Here is a 19,131-nt window from a genome sequence, read left to right on the forward strand (position 1 = left end):
GGGAGCTGAGGAGGAACAGACATACGCGGGGTCCACAGAAGGCGAGAGGGAGAAAAAACGTTGAATGCGTCCGGTGGGAGGCAGAGAACATCTGTGCGTGTGTCTGAGTGTGAGTGAAAGTGTTTTCCTCCAGCCTAGCACAGGTTGAATACTCGCAGAGAGCCACTTTTTGCGCCCCTCACTCTTCTGGACAAAGTAATCTTTTACTGAACTGTGGTAAGTGGCATCATTTGCACTCCACTTTGTTATGACTGCTAGTCTACTACTGACAACTGAACTGTTTTTTTAATGGACGACTGTAACATAACCTACGTTAGACATTAACAACCAAAGCTCACCTGTGTCGTCGTGTAAACGCAGTACGGCTAGTGGTTTGGCATGGCAGCAGAGAAGTTTCTCCCTCAGTGACATAATGAAAAGACATTACAGGGACGGTGTGTTTACAAACATTCCTCTTCCTGAAGCAATGTAACGGAAGCAGGAATTTTACTACTGACCCTTGAGGTACAACAACAGACACACTAGATATATAAAACTCAAGTTTTATTACAATGTAAAAACAGGCATATAAAAACAAACACACATTTGCAATTATAGATATACACACAATTAGATAATGATGCTTCAGACAAGTGTGGAATATCTAGGAATAGTAGTTAGTTAGCTACTTTGAACCAGTATGGATGCTCTAGGGATTTCAACTTGATTAAGTGTAACCCGCTGATACTACAGCTTTAAACCAGTGTGGATGCTCTATGGATTTCAACTTGATTAAGTGTAACCCGCTGATACTACAGCTTTAAACCAGTGTGGATGCTCTATGGATTTCAACTTGATTAAGTGTAACCCGCTGATACTACAGCTTTAAACCAGTGTGGATGATCTAGGGGCCGAAGCTTAGTTAAATGCAACCCGCTGACACTACAGCTTTAAACCAGTATGGATGATCTAGCGCCCTCTAGAGGGGAGGGAAGTCCTGTTCACAGTTACTCTAACGCAGGTAGACCTACTACTAGCGATTCACACTCGTGCACAAGCCACGTTACACACACGCACACAGGAGATCACCCTATCGTGAAAGCAAGGCAGAATAACCGCAAACTTAAGTGGTGAACGTATTCAATCAAACCAGCACAGCACAATAATTCTTAAGGTGACACGCACACACGTAATTGCTACTACATTAGAGTTATGTTTACACCATGAATCCTCCCACCCCGCACACACTTCTAAAGCAACAGTAGCGAGCAGCCCAACACTAACTTAACTGTAGCCTGTCCAATAGCACACACTATTTGTACAGAGGATAAATGGATGAATGATAAAACAGTCCAGCAACCACTCACGACCCAGCCCACAGTTCGTACTCCACAACACGGAACCAGGAAGTCGCGGCCGTCTCGGCCTCTGTGCTCCTCAGACCGAAGCAGGTAGCTCGCACCTCTCGTCGCCAGTGTTCGTTCTTGTACGACAACAGTCAGCACTCCACCCGGAACTGCGAGGAGGAGGAGATGAATGAGCAGGGTATCCACAATAAATCGCGGGTTAAAGCCCACTCACAGAACAATGGCACAACTACTTTCCTTCAACGTGAACAATTGAGTGCGTTGTAAGATCCTTTCGCTGTCCTCACGTCGTCCGTACAGATGTTCGGCCAGCTCGCTGTTGTAGATAGGAAATCAGAGGCGGTAGTCCCGACGTCTCGGCTCTCGTGGGTTGCGGTGCGTGGAGTGTATCCGGGCGCCTGTTGCAGACAAAGGGAACGCACCGATGAGAGGACCCGGTCGGCTTTTATCCCCCTTCAGCCACCAATCACGGGTCCTGCTAATGGTCTCCATTATCAGCAGCACCTGTGGAGGAACGTCTCACAAACATGCACACACACACACGCCCAAAACCCGCCCCTAGGTACGTCATTCAATGTTTTGGCTTTTGCGCCCCACTACATTTCCCCCCCCTTTAAGAGTGCTCGTCCCGAGCACTAAGAGTCCAGTCCAGTATTTGATGTAGTGTCCCATTGTTCAGTTGGTTACCCGGTCTGTTGCGGCCTTGAAAGTTGATAACAGCAGACCCACACATACGCTCACACACACCTATGCACAAACCCCGCCCCTAGACGAGTCATTCAACATTTTGACTGTAGAGCCCCGCTACATTGTTTTCCCCCCCCTTTAATAGTGCTCGTCCCGAGCACCAACCGCTGTTGCGGCTTTAAGGTCGGTAACGGGCCGGAGGGTTCCCTCGGTTATGGCGGGATGGATACCGACTAGGGGCGTGTGTCTCTGGGTTTTGGTCATGTCCTGGGGCTGGGCAGAGCTCTATCATTGTCTGTGGCGGAGCTATTATATCCTGACCAGTCCCTACCGTTCGCAATTCTGGGCCAGGGGCTTCATGCGAGGGCGCAGCAGAGTCAAAAGGCAGAGGTGAGGTCAATGCAGGGTTGAGTGGTACGTTGGCTGGTCCTAGCCTTGGGGTCTGTACAGGGTCAAACTGAGATGGTGGAATTGGGTGGGTTCTTACCGTCGGAGCAGCAGGCCTCAAGGGTTCCGGAGGCTGGATTGGTCTGTACTCATGGCGCTCATCTTGGTGACCTCCCTCTCTGTCGTCAATGGTCGTCACGGGGTCTCCTGGGCATGGTCGCAAGTTGTTGCGGTGGAGGGTTCGACACGGACCATCTTTACCCTCTGGCTGTATAGTGAACACTGGGCGGTCACCATGGGGCTGTCCGACGATCACAAAAGGTGTTGGGAGCCACTGTGGTGCAAGTTTACCTTGCGCCCTGCGGCGGAAGTTTCTTATCAACACCCTTTCTCCTGGCAGCAGTGGCAAGGTCCGGCTGTTCTGATTGTAGTGCCTCTGGTTCCAGTGGTTGCGGCGTTCTGCATTGTTACGGACAGTCGCATAGGCTTGCAGAAGAGTCTGATGATGGCTTCTGACCCAACCATCTAACCCATCTCTACACTGGGGCGGTGCCACGTCATACAACATATCCACTGGTAGCCTGGCATGGCGGCCAAAGATTACATAATGTGGAGTCATCCCAGTGCTTGAGTGTGTGGTATTGTTGTAGGCCTGTAGGAGTGCAGGTAGCCGGCTAGGCCACTGGGACTGGGACTGTGTTTCAATGGTGCCCAGCAGGGATAGGAGGGTGCGATTAAACCTTTCGCACGCACCGTTGCCCTGTGGGTGGTATGGGGTGGTGCGTATCTTTCTGCAGCCGTACATTGTGCATAGCTGCTGCATCAGAGTCGACTCGAAGGCTGCCCCCTGGTCTGTGAGGATTCGCTCCGGGCAGCCGAAAGGTAGAATAAGTGCAGTCCACAGGGCCTTCACTGTGGTGGGGGCCGTCTGATCCCTGGTTGGTACAGCCAAGGCGTATTTGGAGAAAAGATCTGTAATGACAAGAATGTATTGGTACACATCAGAAGGCCTTCCAAGGGACAAATAATCTAACGCCACAGTCTCAAAGGGGTAACTAGAAACAATTGGGCACAAGGGAGCTTTGGGTTGGGCTCCTGACTTCCCAACTAGACAAGTGGTACATTCTGCTGCCCATTTCCGGGCATTTGTACTCATGCCCACCCAGTAGAACCTCCTTCTCAACAAGGATACCATTTTGTCACCACTCGCATGGGCAGCTGCCTTGTGGTATTCTTCCCAAAGTGGTCGGGCCTGCGCTTCTGGGATGATGATTTGCTTCACCGGTGCGCCTGTATCTGGTTCAGCAACACATCTCACCAGGGTTCCATCACACAGCTCTAAGCGGCACCACTCCCGGAGCAAGCAGCGAATTTGTGGAGACAAGGTAGAAGGGTTATTAATTGCAGGGGGTTCGCGGCTTACCTTCCAGTTGTGCAGGAGTTGCAAATCAGGGTCATTCCGCTGTTGTTCCCCCCACTGTTTCTGCAGGGCAGGTGATTCTCTCGGTGTCATACATGCCGCGGTGTGCACCATGTGCTCCGTTGCCTCTCCCGGTAGCCGTGACAGTACATCAGCATTGCGATTGGCGGTCCCTGGACGGTAGCGTAGCTCATATGAGTAGTTTGCAAGCTGGGCCACCCATCTTTGTTCAGTTGCACCCAGTCTCGCTGTTTCAAGATGGACCAGGGGGTTATTATCGGTAAAAACAGTGACTTTAGCTCCCCACAGATAGTCTTTGAATTTTTCTGTAATGGCCCACTTTAAAGCTAATAATTCCAGCTTAAAGGAACTATAATTTTGGTCATTACGCTCAGTGGGGTGAAGGCTACGGCTGGCATATGCTATGACTCTCTCTCTTCCCTCTTGGACCTGGGCTAGGACTGCGCCGAGACCGTCCAAGCTAGCGTCAGTATATAATCGGAACGGAAGCTGGAAGTCTGCATAGGCCAAGATGGGGGCGCTGAGGAGGGCCTGCTTTAGATGGTCAAAGGCCACTTGGCAACCCGGTGTCCATTGGATAGGGGCAGAGGGTTTGTTGGCTTGGCCTTGTAGGAGTTGATGGAGGGGGGCCGCTACCTTGGAGAAGGCTGGGATAAAGCGCCGATAATATCCAGCAAAGCCCAGAAAGGATCTTGCTTGCTTTACGGTCGTAGGGGTGGCCCAATCACGAACAACTGCTACCTTGTCTGGATCAGTCGCTATTCCTCGACTGCTGACCACGTGTCCCAGATACGCTACTTTCCTCTGGAACAGGTGGCATTTCCGTGGCTGTAGCTTCAGGCCATGTTCTTGGAGGCGGGCAAAAACCTGCTCTAGGTGCTGCAAGTGGGCTGTGAAGTTGGGTGAGTAGACGATGACATCATCAAGATAGATGAGGAGATGGTCATACACTTGTGCTCCCAGACAACGTTGCATCAGCCTCTGGAACGTGGCTGGGGCGTTACAGAGGCCAAAGGGCATACGTTCGAAGTGATATAGGCCAAAGGGGGTGGTGAAAGCGGTCTTCTCTTGATCTTCCGGTGCAACCTCTACTTGCCAGTAACCACTTGCGAGGTCAAGGGTGGAATACCACTCGCACTTGGACAGGCTAGTGAGGGATTCCTCGATGCGAGGTAGAGGAAAGGAGTCTTTGTGGGTTACCGCGTTTAGCTTGCGGTAATCAACGCAAAATCTCCACGAGCCATCCTTCTTTTTGGCAAGGACCACGGGAGCAGCCCATGGACTCGAGCTCTCCTTCACAACCCCACTGTCGAGCATGCCCTGCAACAAGCCCCTCAGTTCTGGATAGAGGTTTGGGGGAACTGGGCGATAACGCTCCCGGATCGGGGGTGCCGTGCCGGTGGGGATTTGATGGGTGACTACTGCTGTTCGGCCAAAATCCTCGTCATGGGCTGCAAACACATGAGACCACTTCTCCAAGAGGGCCTTCAGCTGGGCCTGTTGGTCAATGTCCAGCCCTTCACCATGGAGAGCTAGGGTTGGGTGGTCATCACTAAGGGTCTGTCCCACCTGCTGTACATCAACCTCGATGATTTGGGGGCCAGTATTCCGTAGAACTAGTCTCGTCCGTCCTTGTACATCCTTCTGGTCGATTTGAGTGACTGTGGCCAGGGGGCATCGTTGAGGTAGTTCCATTGGAAATGGGTTTGGATTACAGATACGCAGGGGGACTCTCCCTCCCTTGGTCCAGCTCAATGATCGAGCCACTCGCCATTCACATCCATGGTCCTCCAGATCTTCAATTAGGACGGGGCAATCGGGCAGGCCAGCAGCTTGTGGTACGTTGGCCCAGACGATCATTTCGGCGGAGGCGGGCAACACCACCGGGGGCTGCCGTTGGAGTCTAGCCACACCCTGCAGCTCCAATCCAGTCGTAGACGCTTCGGCCCTCTGGCAGGCGGCGAAGGCTGCATCCCAGACTTTGTCTGCAGAGGGGGAAAATACAGACTTAAATGCAGCGATTCCTGGGTGCCCACCTTGAAAGACCCCGGCCCAACAATCTGCAACCACGTTCATTCCCAAGAGTCCATATTCGGTATTAATGCAGTCGTCACGGACGATAACTACCCCCTTACCCTTAACATCTAGTCCCCCAATACAAAAGTCTAGGACTGCATAGCCTACATAGGGAATGTGAAGGCCGTTAGCAGCTTTCAAGGCTAGCCATGATATGCTGCTAGGATCCTGTATACACTCCTCCCCGAAGTGGCGCTGGAAAAGAGTTTGGCTAAAAAGGGTGACTTGGGAGCCAGTGTCTAGTATGCATGGAATTCTTTGGCCTTGGACAAACACCTCAATTTCGGGGCATCTACCAACCATGGAGGGCCTTTGTTGGGGCGCAGTCGGGGGCCCCTCCCGGTTCACTCGCCCTGCTGTGACCGGGGGTACCGAAAACCCGTCTGGGCTGGGCGTCGCCGCGGGCAAAATCGTTGGATGTGTCCAGCCTCCCCACAGTCACGGCAGATGGCTCGGCCTTGGGCATCCCACTGATAAGAGGACTGTCCAGGAGGGGCTGATCCCAGGCGTTGGCGTTGGGGGGCACTGGGTTGTGGACGCCAAGATGTTCGAGGGGTGGTCTCAGTCTCCTGCGGTGGTTCCCAGCGTCCTCGAAGCTCTTCTACAATCGACTTGCCTAGAAGTGTTACCTGTTCCTTCAACTCTTGGCGCAGTTCGGTCCGCAGGGCTTCCTTCATTTGTTGAAACTCAGTGGCTGGGGTAGTAGGCCGTGGTTGAGATGTTGTTGCAAAAGTTGGAAAGGCACTGGCTTCCTCTGTATGGACCAGCTCCCGCTCCAAAGCTTTTGCCTCCTCACAAGCCTCTGTGAAGGTCAGCATTGAGGCCCTTCGCAGCTGCCGCTGTAGCTCCTGCTTCAACGATCCCGTTCTCAGGCCCATGGAAAACTGTGTCCGCAGTAGCTCATCATCAGTTCCGGTGTTGAGAGGATCCCTAGCTCTCCAACTGTAATGCAGCTCACGCAAACGGAGAATGAAATCCTTGACAGTCTCCCCGGGTTCCTGTTTACAGTTGAAAAACTGGGCCCTTAGCTGAGCTACAGGTTGTTGGCCTCCATACAGCTCACCCAGGGCCTCTAAGATCTTAATGTCAGTATCACGTTTATCCACTGCCAACAGCACTACCTCTCTTTTGGCATTTGCCTCCAATGCACTTAATACAAAGTCCACTCGTTGCTCTGCATTCAGCCCCTGGGCCCGGATGAAAGCTTCAATCTGTGTTCTCCATTCTAAAAACTTTGATGCACCCCCTTCCCCACTAAACTTTGGGACCCATGGCCCACCCATAAACCATGGCATAAATGCAGTTACCATTTGAGGCTGTACTCCTACTAACTGAGGCTGCTCGCCGTTACTCATTGTTGTGTACGTCAAGGGTCCTGCCAGACACTACGCCAAAATTGTAACGGAAGCAGGAATTTTACTACTGACCCTTGAGGTACAACAACAGACACACTAGATATATAAAACTCAAGTTTTATTACAATGTAAAAACAGGCATATAAAAACAAACACACATTTGCAATTATAGATATACACACAATTAGATAATGATGCTTCAGACAAGTGTGGAATATCTAGGAATAGTAGTTAGTTAGCTACTTTGAACCAGTATGGATGCTCTAGGGATTTCAACTTGATTAAGTGTAACCCGCTGATACTACAGCTTTAAACCAGTGTGGATGCTCTATGGATTTCAACTTGATTAAGTGTAACCCGCTGATACTACAGCTTTAAACCAGTGTGGATGCTCTATGGATTTCAACTTGATTAAGTGTAACCCGCTGATACTACAGCTTTAAACCAGTGTGGATGATCTAGGGGCCGAAGCTTAGTTAAATGCAACCCGCTGACACTACAGCTTTAAACCAGTATGGATGATCTAGCGCCCTCTAGAGGGGAGGGAAGTCCTGTTCACAGTTACTCTAACGCAGGTAGACCTACTACTAGCGATTCACACTCGTGCACAAGCCACGTTACACACACGCACACAGGAGATCACCCTATCGTGAAAGCAAGGCAGAATAACCGCAAACTTAAGTGGTGAACGTATTCAATCAAACCAGCACAGCACAATAATTCTTAAGGTGACACGCACACACGTAATTGCTACTACATTAGAGTTATGTTTACACCATGAATCCTCCCACCCCGCACACACTTCTAAAGCAACAGTAGCGAGCAGCCCAACACTAACTTAACTGTAGCCTGTCCAATAGCACACACTATTTGTACAGAGGATAAATGGATGAATGATAAAACAGTCCAGCAACCACTCACGACCCAGCCCACAGTTCGTACTCCACAACACGGAACCAGGAAGTCGCGGCCGTCTCGGCCTCTGTGCTCCTCAGACCGAAGCAGGTAGCTCGCACCTCTCGTCGCCAGTGTTCGTTCTTGTACGACAACAGTCAGCACTCCACCCGGAACTGCGAGGAGGAGGAGATGAATGAGCAGGGTATCCACAATAAATCGCGGGTTAAAGCCCACTCACAGAACAATGGCACAACTACTTTCCTTCAACGTGAACAATTGAGTGCGTTGTAAGATCCTTTCGCTGTCCTCACGTCGTCCGTACAGATGTTCGGCCAGCTCGCTGTTGTAGATAGGAAATCAGAGGCGGTAGTCCCGACGTCTCGGCTCTCGTGGGTTGCGGTGCGTGGAGTGTATCCGGGCGCCTGTTGCAGACAAAGGGAACGCACCGATGAGAGGACCCGGTCGGCTTTTATCCCCCTTCAGCCACCAATCACGGGTCCTGCTAATGGTCTCCATTATCAGCAGCACCTGTGGAGGAACGTCTCACAAACATGCACACACACACACGCCCAAAACCCGCCCCTAGGTACGTCATTCAATGTTTTGGCTTTTGCGCCCCACTACAGCAACACCGAATTTTGCTGTAGTTATGATACGGTATACTGTCTGAAACTATCCTAAACATACAGAAAACGGATATATTTGTGGTAAATGACTGTTTTTGGTTGTTTTAGTGAAGTTCCAGCGCAATTCACAGTAGCCTAACCAACAACATCAATTTGATTCAAATACTGTAGAGGTGACACTTTAACATTGCTGAGACATTTCCCACGTTTGTTCTTAATTTGTTACGTGTGTGAGAGATTTGTCGTACAGGCCTAGCACCTGTAATATACAAATAGCCTGTTTACAAAGATGTTTTGCTAATGTCCAGACTAAACGTCAGGAAGATGGTGTGACCTGTCATCACCTGTCAACCGTCAGCTGGGGATAATGTATAACGAAAGATAGCTTGCTCACTCCATATACAATAGTAATAATACTATTTCAATCACTAATGTTGCAACTAGTGTGGTCTAATACTGCTAAGCTTCCATCCCTTTATTATTTTGTATCGAATGCTGTCTGTGCAGGAGTCTGCGGTAATGTAATGTGTTTGTCTTACCTCACTTCTATTTGAGATGCATACAGGCATTTCGGATAGGGTGCATTGAAATATGGAACATGGTGACTTGCAAGACGGGTACGAGTATTTACAATGGCTCCAAGGTCAAAGGTCAACTCTCTGAGTGGTCACTGTCTGAGACTCCCTGTCTTTGTTTGGTTTCGGAATGCCCTTACCACATGTTCGTTCCCATGATAACTGCATGGTTATTGCTGTGGTCTTGTTTGTCTCAGTGGCCAGCTCTCATCGTCTGACTGAAATGAGGACCGTGGTCCTTGGCCTCTTCTGCCTGTTGGCCTGGCCTGGGGCCTGTGGACAGGGCCGACAGAGGCAGCGGCCACTCCCACTCTCCTCCAAAGGCCAGCGGGACACCGGCCTGCAGACCAACTCGCTGGGTAAGAGAGGAGAAATCAGACACCCGAGTCAAGTACTGGGGTGGGTGGAATAATGGAATGGCTGGACTGTTTCCATGCATGTTTGGTGTGTGTGTGTGTGTGTGTGTGTGTGTGTGTGTGTTTGTGTGTGTTTGAGAGGTGAGGGGTTGGGGTCGGGGTCAGGGGGTGTGGGTTTGCGTTTCACGTCCACCTGAGGATTTGCCAGTGTCTGTTTCCGCTGATGGAGATGATCAAGTCCTCAGTGTTGACAGCGTTCAAATATATCCACTGCAACGGAGAAGTGTGCCAAGCCTTAATGTATTCACTCCAGAGACAGTTCTCTTTATATGTGTGCCAAGTCCCACGGTGGCTACCGTACAGCATACCCTTGTGTTGCTTAGATTATGGAGAACTGCCCTCCTAAAGCTTACTGTTACTGTATACTGTGTATGATACCAGACGCAAACCATTGAAGTAGGCATCCGGCCTTATTTTGCAGCACTGACCTACAACAATGACAACGACTGTTTAAATGACAGTATATCTTTATGTCAACACATGGCATCATCATATGCTTTAAAACCCAAATTCAGTGTGTTGGGAGTTAACCTGTTGAAGAATTATGGTGGTTGTTGAGGCAGCTATGTGTAATCTCAGGATAGTCAAGGATGCTAATCCTATTTCACCTGGTCTTACCCCAGAGAGCCAGTGCAAAGGGAAGCCCCTGGACTTTGTGTTCGTGATTGACAGCTCGCGCAGCGTGCGGCCGGACGACTACGAGAAGGTGAAGGCGTTCATCCTGAACGTGCTGAGCGTGCTGGACGTGGGGCCGGAGGCCACGCGCGTGGGCCTGCTGCAGTACGGCAGCGTGGTGCAGAGCGAGTTCTCGCTCAGCGCCTTCACCCGCCGCGCCGACGTGGAGCGGGCGGTGCACGCCATGGCCCACCTGGCCTCGGGCACCATGACGGGGCTGGCGCTGCGCTACACCACCGAGGAGGCCTTCTCCGAGGAGCAGGGCGCCCGGCCCAAGGCCATGCAGGTGCCGCGCGTGGCCATGGTGGTGACCGACGGCCGACCGCAGGACACGGTCGAGGAGGCGGCGGCCGACGCGCGGCAGGCGGGCATCGAGATCTTCGCGGTGGGCGTTGGCAGGGTTGACATGGCGACGCTGAGGGCGATTGGCAGCGAGCCCCATGAGGAGCATGTCTTCCTGGTTGCCAATTTCAGCCAGATCGAAACTCTCACGTCAGTGTTCCAGGACAAGCTCTGTGCAGGTGAGATGGGGGTTAAAGCATTTCAGAATTTCATTTCAGGTATTTATAGTACTGTGTTTTCTACAATGTCATGGTGTTTATTAACATATGTGGCAGACCACTGAGACCACCACTGTGTGTGTGTGTGTGTGTGTGTGTGTGTGTGTGTGTGTGTGTGTGTGTGTGTGTGTGTGTGTGTGTGTGTGTGTGTGTGTGTGTGTTTGTCTGTCTGTCTGTCTGTCTGTTTGTCTGTCTGTCTATCTTTCCACCCTTCTGTGTATGTGTCTGTGTGGAGTTTGTGTATGTGTGTTTGTGTGTGTGTGTTTGCCTGTTTGTTTATCCATCTGTCTGTCACACACTGTCTGTCTGCCTGTCTATCTTTCCATCCTTCTGTGTGTGTGTGTGTGTGTATGTGTGTATGTATGTATGTATGTATGTGTGTATGTGTGTGTGTGTGTGTGTGTGTGTGTGTGTGTGTGTGTGTGGGGGGGGGGGGTGTCTGTGTGTGTGTGTGTGTGTGTGTGTGTGTGTGTCTGTGTCTGTGTCATTTGAACTACAGATCTGTGTTTGGCGGTGGACCACCAGTGCGAGCACATCTGCGTCAGTGCGCCTACCTCCTACATGTGCAGATGCAGGAAGGGCTACATCCTGAACTCCGACGGCAAAACGTGCCGTGGTGAGTCCTGACCACAAATCAGACCTAAATCAAATCTTATGTCGCACCACAAGCGTAACTCCATGTGTGCTCTGGAAAGGTAAAACCTGAATTCTACCCAAGAAGTAGGAGTAGAAGACCCTTAAAACAGCTGGTTCATAGACATTTCTTTTTCCCATTACAGTCACACAGAGCCACAGTTTTATTGGATTAAGATGGAATAGCCAGCTGGCAAAGTTTATGATTTCATGATATTTAATTCAACTGGTTTCACATCCCCCCGAAATAGTACTTTTGATTTAAAATGATTTCACTGTTTATACACCTGGTTCTCCGAAACCATTGGTGCTGTCATGTTCAACTATGATAAAAAATGTGATGTGTAAATCAATGAACTTTTAAAACACGAGATAGAAGAAGCAGAGATGGAGATTGTTACTTCTACTGGAGAGAGTCCCATTTTGTCCAACTCGTGACGGTGGCCCTTGTGGTGTGCACCTGTCTTAGAGAAGGACACCTGCGCTGAGGTGGATCATGGGTGCCAACACATCTGTGCCAATCTCCCTGAGGGCTACAAGTGCGGATGCCGAGAAGGCTACGAGCTCGATGAGGACGGGAAGACATGTCGCAGTGAGACTCCTCTTTTATTACGCTGCCTTTCATACAGTACAGCCATCTCCTGTGGGGTTCTTTTTTTATTTGATTCCATTGCCATTTCTCAAGAGCTGACACAACCCTTTGTCAGCGGTGATGGCGGATAGGTCTGCTCCATGGCAGAGTTGTGTGGGCTTCATAAAGGAAGGTGTCAAGTTAAGTGTTCCCCCACATTCTCCCAAATGAACCATGAAGTGTAAATAATAGCTGAGGTTGTGCTGGAACTGGGGGCTCATGACACAGGCAATATCTTTTCTCAGTTACATTTTGAGAGGGTACTTTTTCAAATGTAAGCTTGCCAGGTTAACCATTGGTTTTTGCCATCAGGAAAACTGCTGAAGTAAAATATTTTAAAGGTGCTCTAAGCGATGTTACACGGTGTCTAAGCTCAAACATTTTTTGTCACATACAGCAAACATCTCCTCACAATCTGCTAGCTGCCTGTCCACTGAATACACTGTTTAAAAATGCAGTTTCTGTAGACAGCCCAGGCTCCCAAAATGACAACAAAAGCAGCCTGGTGCAGCCTGGACCATGAAAGATAACTAACCTTTCCAGCCATTCACTGTCGAGATGCACGTTCAGGAGAGTTTCAGTTGCATAAGAGGGAGGGACAGGCTAGCTCTCTGTTTTGTTAGAACGTCAACACACAACATCAATTAGATCACCTTTAACTACCATTTTAAATCAATCTTTGGAAAGCATCAGGGCACACCTGTTCAACACATTTTTATTGTGTTGCTCTTCCTTATTTATTGTGCCTTCGCAAATTTGTCAAGTTTATGTGTTCTGTCCCACTAACTGTGCCAGGAAGCATAGTAAGCTGTCTTTCTTTCAGTCAAAAATAAATACGAGAGTGGTCAAATGAGACACTCTGGTTAACCTTTTAAAGGAATTGATTTCTGTGACCTGGGGAACCACGGCTGTGAACACGACTGCATCAGTACTGCCGACTCCTACATCTGCAGATGCAAGAAGGGCTACATCCTCAACCTGGACGGCAAGACATGTAGCAGTAAGCACCGTAGTCATGTGATCTGTTCACACAGCACTTTGTTTGAATGATGTCTCCTGTTATATCCTAATGATTCTAGAAGTATACTGTGATTCTATTTGAGCTATAGAGCAAGTACAGTGGATGTTGCCAGACATCACTAAAATGGATCAGTTAGTGCATTGCACATCACTGAAAGTATCATCATGCAACCTCCCTAAGATCCCTTTGTGGTCGTTGGCTCAAAATGAAAAGAGCATACTCCTCCTTCACCCTTGGCTCAGTCAGTGCTTCCTGTGCGCTGTGCAGAGTTATGAAATTGCAGCTGGTCTCTGGGCCCCTCTGCCTACTCTTTGGCACAGAGACTGGGAGCCTCGCGTGGCCACACAGCCGTGTTGAAATCCACATGACCAGCACGGAGTCACTCTCTCCTCCCAGCCCTCCCCCACACATGCACTCTTGCACTTACACTTTATGTATCTAAACACCAAAGGGAGGGAAGGAGTGTTGCGTTATGATTTGGACTCAGTCGGACTCTTGGAAGTCACCAGTATTCCCTCAATACAGATTGTGATGAATCATGGTTATATCTGCTACCATTATCATGCCTTAGGCACTAAGCTTTCATCATGAACAGAATATTAATCTAGTATGAATGTCATATATATTGTTTTCCGAGGTGTAGTAAAACATTGGCACATTCTCTCTCGGAGATAAAAGTGACAGTTGTTGCAATCTTATTCCATACATGAAAGGATATGCTACTTTGTATGTTCAGGGAGTGAGTAGCCTATATATAAATGGATTTTCCTTATGCATCTTATTGTTTTGTCTTCAGAAATTGACCATTGTGGTCAGGGCGATCACGGCTGTGAACACGAGTGTGTCGACACAGAGGACTCGTTTGTGTGTCGCTGTCGGACAGGCTACACACTCAGACCAGATGGCAAAACCTGCAAAAGTAAGTGTGTCTTTGGCTGTAGATTTGAACTGAACCACCTCAGGGTTTGAATCAGAACTACAGCATCTTGTGTGAATATATGAGTAGCTGTTAGCTAAATGGACAAATCTCTTTTTGAGGGTGTGCTTTCCTGAATAGACAAACTTGCATCTCTTTTCTAGTGTTTGTTATCCTAAATGGATAAGCTTTTTGTTTTTTGGAGTGTGTGTGTGTGTGTGTGTGTGTGTGTGTGTGTGTGTGTGTGTGTGTGTGTGAGAATGTGTGTGTGTGTGTGTGTGTGTGTGTGTGTGTTTTCATAATTAAATCAGAATATGCACTGTGCTCTTGTTTGCTACACAGAAACTGACCGCTGTTCTCAGGGTGACCACGGCTGTGAACATGAGTGTGTCAACACAGTGGACTCGTTTGTGTGTCGCTGTCGAAAAGGCTACACGCTGAGACCTGATGGCAAAACCTGCAAAAGTAAGACCGATTCCCACAGAAACCCAAGGCAGATTACGATGAAATCATTACATTAGCTCCATTCTACAGTTATATCATCACAGACTAAAAAGTGTCTAGTTTGTATGACTTAACACATGCTACTACCTACTGCCAATTCTCCTCACTGCAGAAATCGACCTCTGTGCTCAGGGTGATCACGGCTGTGAACACGAGTGTGTCAACACAGACGACTCGTTTGTGTGTCGTTGTCGCTACGGCTACACACTGAGACCTGATGGCAAAACCTGCAAAAGTAAGTTTGTGTGCCACTGTTCTGTTTACCTGTACAGTTCCTTTACCTTTAAGCAGCTGAAGGATTACCCTTGTTATCCTTAAATCTCAATATTAGTGTTACAAAAATCCAGTAATGCTTTATTTACATTCCTCACTGTCTCTCATTTTTAATACCGTATTTCTGAAATGATGTCACGTAATGTACCGGTAAGTGATGTTATGTCAGGAAAAGATGTCAATAATTTCCCCTCATGTGCTAGCTCAGAGTGGCAGAGTACTGGAAATGAGAGGACTCAGTGACAGCCTCCCCTTATGGCGTTGTGTTTTGCTGCTGGTATTTGTGTTATGTAATTTGGGAACGAATGTCATGGCCGCCGTTAATCCATGTCCTCATGAGAGAGAGAGTTTTTTACCCCCAGGATTAAATGGAATATATGGACCAGCTAGCGCCAACTAGGCAGGGTGCCCTGTGGCAGGCAAACACACACACACACACACACACACACACACACACACACACACAGTCTCTCTCTCTCTCTCTCTCTTACACACACACACACACACACACTACTGCCGCTCATTAAGAGCAAGTCATGTTTACATTCTTCTTTAAAAATGTATGACTTGTGTAGGAAGTGATGTACAGTAAGAAGAAAGCTGATGTGGCTAGTTTGTTAGTGGGAGATCCAACCGCATCGGCGTGACTGTCATGTCTGACTGCATAGTGAGATCAGTCCCTTTCATATCACTGTTCCTAATTGCTTGTTTGTGTCCTGATGTGACTCTCTCTGGTCTGTAGATATTAGATACTTTCTTTTAATGCTAGTACTGTATTATTTTGTTTATTTTGTTATCTTCTAACACTATTTTTAAGTATTTGTCTTCAAAATACTATGACATTAAGAATGATACGCCATCTCTTCTGAAAGGAGTGATTTTCTAGACTATCATTATATAGAAAAAAGAATGTGTGTTATGTATTCATTGACGTAATGTTTACCTGAGACGTCAGCGCTGTTGTCCTTGTGAAGGGTCAGGCTTAGAACTCCTCCTTCAGAGTGGCCGACCCACTGCACAGATGCTGCCTTGCTTTCATAACCGCACAGATGCGTAATACCTCTGACAGCAGGTGCACTGGGACCCGACTTCCACCCTCGGGCAGAGGAACGGCCATGAGTAGTTTTCTTCAGTGTAGACCAGTGGTTGATGCTGTTTGACCACTGGACTTTGAGTCCGCTCGTGGAATTGTTAATGGCACATGTTCAATGTGATACATATAGGCAACAATTCAATTCCAAATTCTGAGGAGGTATCACGGTTACTCGTGTTTGAATGAAAATGATTTTTTTCCCCTTTACATAAGACTTATAGAAGCCATTTTAATCCTGATGACAATGCTGTAGTTTTATCTTGTGCGTATTCTTGTGACCAGGCCTGGACATCTGTCAGACTGTGGACCATGGTTGTGAGCATCAGTGTGTTGGCACGGCTGGATCTGATTCTTACGTCTGCATCTGCTTTGAGGGCTACACACTGGCTGAGAATAGCAAGAACTGTAAAAGTACGACGTTTTCAGATCTCATACTGTGTTGTGTGTGAATATAAAGTGCTGTTGATTAGCAATGGCAATTGATGCTAACTCTAATTTAACTTCCATTTAGAATGTATGTCACAATCAATGGTATGTAGTGCACTACCCTTGCCTTCTGAAGACTAAACTAAAATGTGAAAATGTATTACCAAATATATCACTAAAAATGATCATCACACTGAAGTTTTTCTCTCTGTGTCCCAGAGTCTGATTGTGGAGATGGGGTCATGGACTTAGTGTTTGTGATAGATGGCTCTAAGAGTTTGGGGACAGCCAACTTTGAGCGAGTGAAGAGGTGGGTCAACGACATCGTGGAGGCGCTGGCTGTGTCCAGAGGGGGCACTCGGGTGGGCCTGATCCAGTACTCCACCAAGGTGCGCACCGAGTTCACCCTGGCCCAGCACGACCGCACCCAGGCCATCCAGCAGGCCGTCTCCAGCATGCAGTACATGGGCCGGGGCTCCATGACGGGCTCGGCGCTCAGGCACATGTTTGAGCGCAGCTTCTCCACGGCCGAGGGAGGCCGGCACGGAGTCCCGCATGTCAGTATCGTTTTCACCGACGGCCGCTCGCAGGACGATGTGTCTGGGTGGGCCACCAAAGCCAAACAAGCGGGTACCTATCATGCCAACATTCACTGGAGGTTCTTAAGGCCTTTGAGTTGAACATGTTTGATATGATATGTGTGTTTCTGTTGTGTAGTGTGGTACTGAAAGCATCAGACTTGGAGTTAAAGGTCAATTTGACATGAAACCCATTATTGATGTCTTATTGTTGAGTTTCATATATTTTTAGGTGCAGTGTCAGACATGGGGTTAACTGCTAGGATTCTCCTCTACAGGTGTAAGGATATACGCTGTGGGCGTTGGGAAAGCAATAGAGGACGAGCTCAGAGAGATTGCCTCAGAGCCAGACGAGAAGCATCTCTACTACGCTGAGGACTTGAATCGCATGGGAGACATCACTGACAAACTCAAGGCTGAGATTTGTCAAGGTAGCCTGGAATCCATTCTTTTGCCATTCTGTGTATAACGCTATGGGTAAATTATCTTATGTCTGGCTAGTTTTGGGGAAACTGAAAGGCTTTCATGAAGCACTTTATGGTACCACATAGAGATGTCCAAAGCTGCTGGCTAGTACTTGTCCCTCTCTTAGTATAAGGAAATGCCTGCTGTGCCACATCTGTTTCTGCCTGAGCTTCGAACTCGGTGCACCAGTTCCCCTCTTCAAGGTCTTGGACATAAAAGTGAACTTGGAAGTATTTTTATGTATGATTTACACAAGGCTATAGGTTATGTGTTGCAAAATGGCATTACAACACTCTGGAAGACAGACAGTAAGCATGGAGCCCTCATCAAAACAAATGATTGATGCAGATCATTTTATCAATGTACATGTTCATTCTATACGCCTTTCAGGTGATTCAGGTGATCATTTTTTGAGCTCTGCCAATCTTTAGTACATACTTACAGTTATGACTGAGTATACTAACCTCACAATGATTAATGGCATTATAAATGCTTACCATCTGTGGCAGACACAGACCTTCAGAGACCATGCCATTCTATCCGAAGCTGAATCAACAGCCATTTTGCTCAGGAACACAGATGACAAATGTAATGTCCCTGTTAGGCCTTAGTGACTTCATTTTACTGGTGCATCTATGCCCCCTACTGGCCAAACCTAATAACTGTACATGACTCAAGTTTGTTAATGGTTGCACTGTGTCCATCTCTGTGTGCTCTTTCCTAGGTAAACCAGCTCCTACAGACCAATGTGAGTGCAACAGTTTGGTAGCCTTCCAGAACCAGGCTGCAGAGCAAATCCAAAAACTGACCCAGAAACATATCCTTTCAGATCCCAGGACAATACAGACTGTCCGTTTAAAATACACTTGTCGTACAGCTTCTCTTTTCCTTAACTGGCCAATACTGGAAGCTGTGACAAAGAAGATAGAAAGCCTGGAGAACCACAGAAGGCACAAGTGAGAGAGAGACCAATGTACCATGGAGGCCTTGACCTACCTTTTGTTCAGTATGTGGGGTGGGTTGGGGGATATATTGAAGGGATCTATAAAGTTGCATTTAAGCTAGAGCAGATGTACTACACTGAATGATGGGGCCATTTTGTATTTTTGTATTTATATATTGTCTTATATACAGTTTCAAGGATACTACCCAAGTAAACTTTGGTAGTAAAGAATTTGTTCCTTTAAAACACAAGCTCTTACCTACACCATTACTAATCACAAACAGCATAGGCATTGGGTAGCAAATCCTGAATTCACACAACTTGATTTCCTAACAATATATGAATAAACTATTGATCTTGAAACTCGTACAATAACGGCACACTTAGGATATGTGTAATTAATCTGACAAACCTTTGTCAATATGGGAACTTATAAATTAAAGATATTTTTTAAATTACAAGTGTGTATATTTTAATGTAACCCCTTGTACATCGAGCCAATATATTTATCCCGCAAAATGTTATTTCTTAAAGCCTTAAACCATAGACACAGTCATGCAACATTATTTTCTATATACCAGTTAGATATATATATATTTTTAAGCAC

At 47.9% G+C, this 19,131-nt stretch overlaps 1 protein-coding gene across 1 annotated transcript; it reads left to right on the forward strand.

Annotated features, from left to right (window-relative positions):
• Positions 1–48: 48 nt before the first annotated feature.
• LOC134082189 (matrilin-2-like) lies at positions 49–18,985 on the forward strand. Its single transcript, XM_062537836.1, has 14 exons — positions 49–216; positions 9,588–9,749; positions 10,430–11,002; positions 11,541–11,657; positions 12,144–12,266; positions 13,183–13,305; positions 14,123–14,245; positions 14,585–14,707; positions 14,859–14,981; positions 16,395–16,523; positions 16,758–17,168; positions 17,395–17,547; positions 18,306–18,396; positions 18,484–18,985. The coding sequence occupies exons 2-14, from the start codon at positions 9,614–9,616 to the stop codon at positions 18,539–18,541; spliced, it is 2,283 nt and encodes a 760-aa protein (XP_062393820.1). The 5' UTR covers positions 49–216; positions 9,588–9,613; the 3' UTR covers positions 18,542–18,985.
• The last annotated feature ends 146 nt before the right edge of the window (positions 18,986–19,131 follow it).

This window comes from Sardina pilchardus, chromosome 6, assembly GCF_963854185.1.
Source record: "Sardina pilchardus chromosome 6, fSarPil1.1, whole genome shotgun sequence".
Classification (NCBI taxonomy): domain Eukaryota; kingdom Metazoa; phylum Chordata; class Actinopteri; order Clupeiformes; family Clupeidae; genus Sardina; species Sardina pilchardus.

Bases quoted from the DNA above. Each gene is read 5' to 3' on its own strand.
- LOC134082189 (XM_062537836.1), top strand. From the start codon at position 9,614: ATGAGGACCGTGGTCCTTGGCCTCTTCTGCCTGTTGGCCTGGCCTGGG. The intron at 12,267-13,182 runs GTGAGACTCCTC...AACCTTTTAAAG, and splicing joins GGACGGGAAGACATGTCGCA to GAATTGATTTCTGTGACCTG. The intron at 14,708-14,858 runs GTAAGACCGATT...TCCTCACTGCAG, and splicing joins TGATGGCAAAACCTGCAAAA to AAATCGACCTCTGTGCTCAG.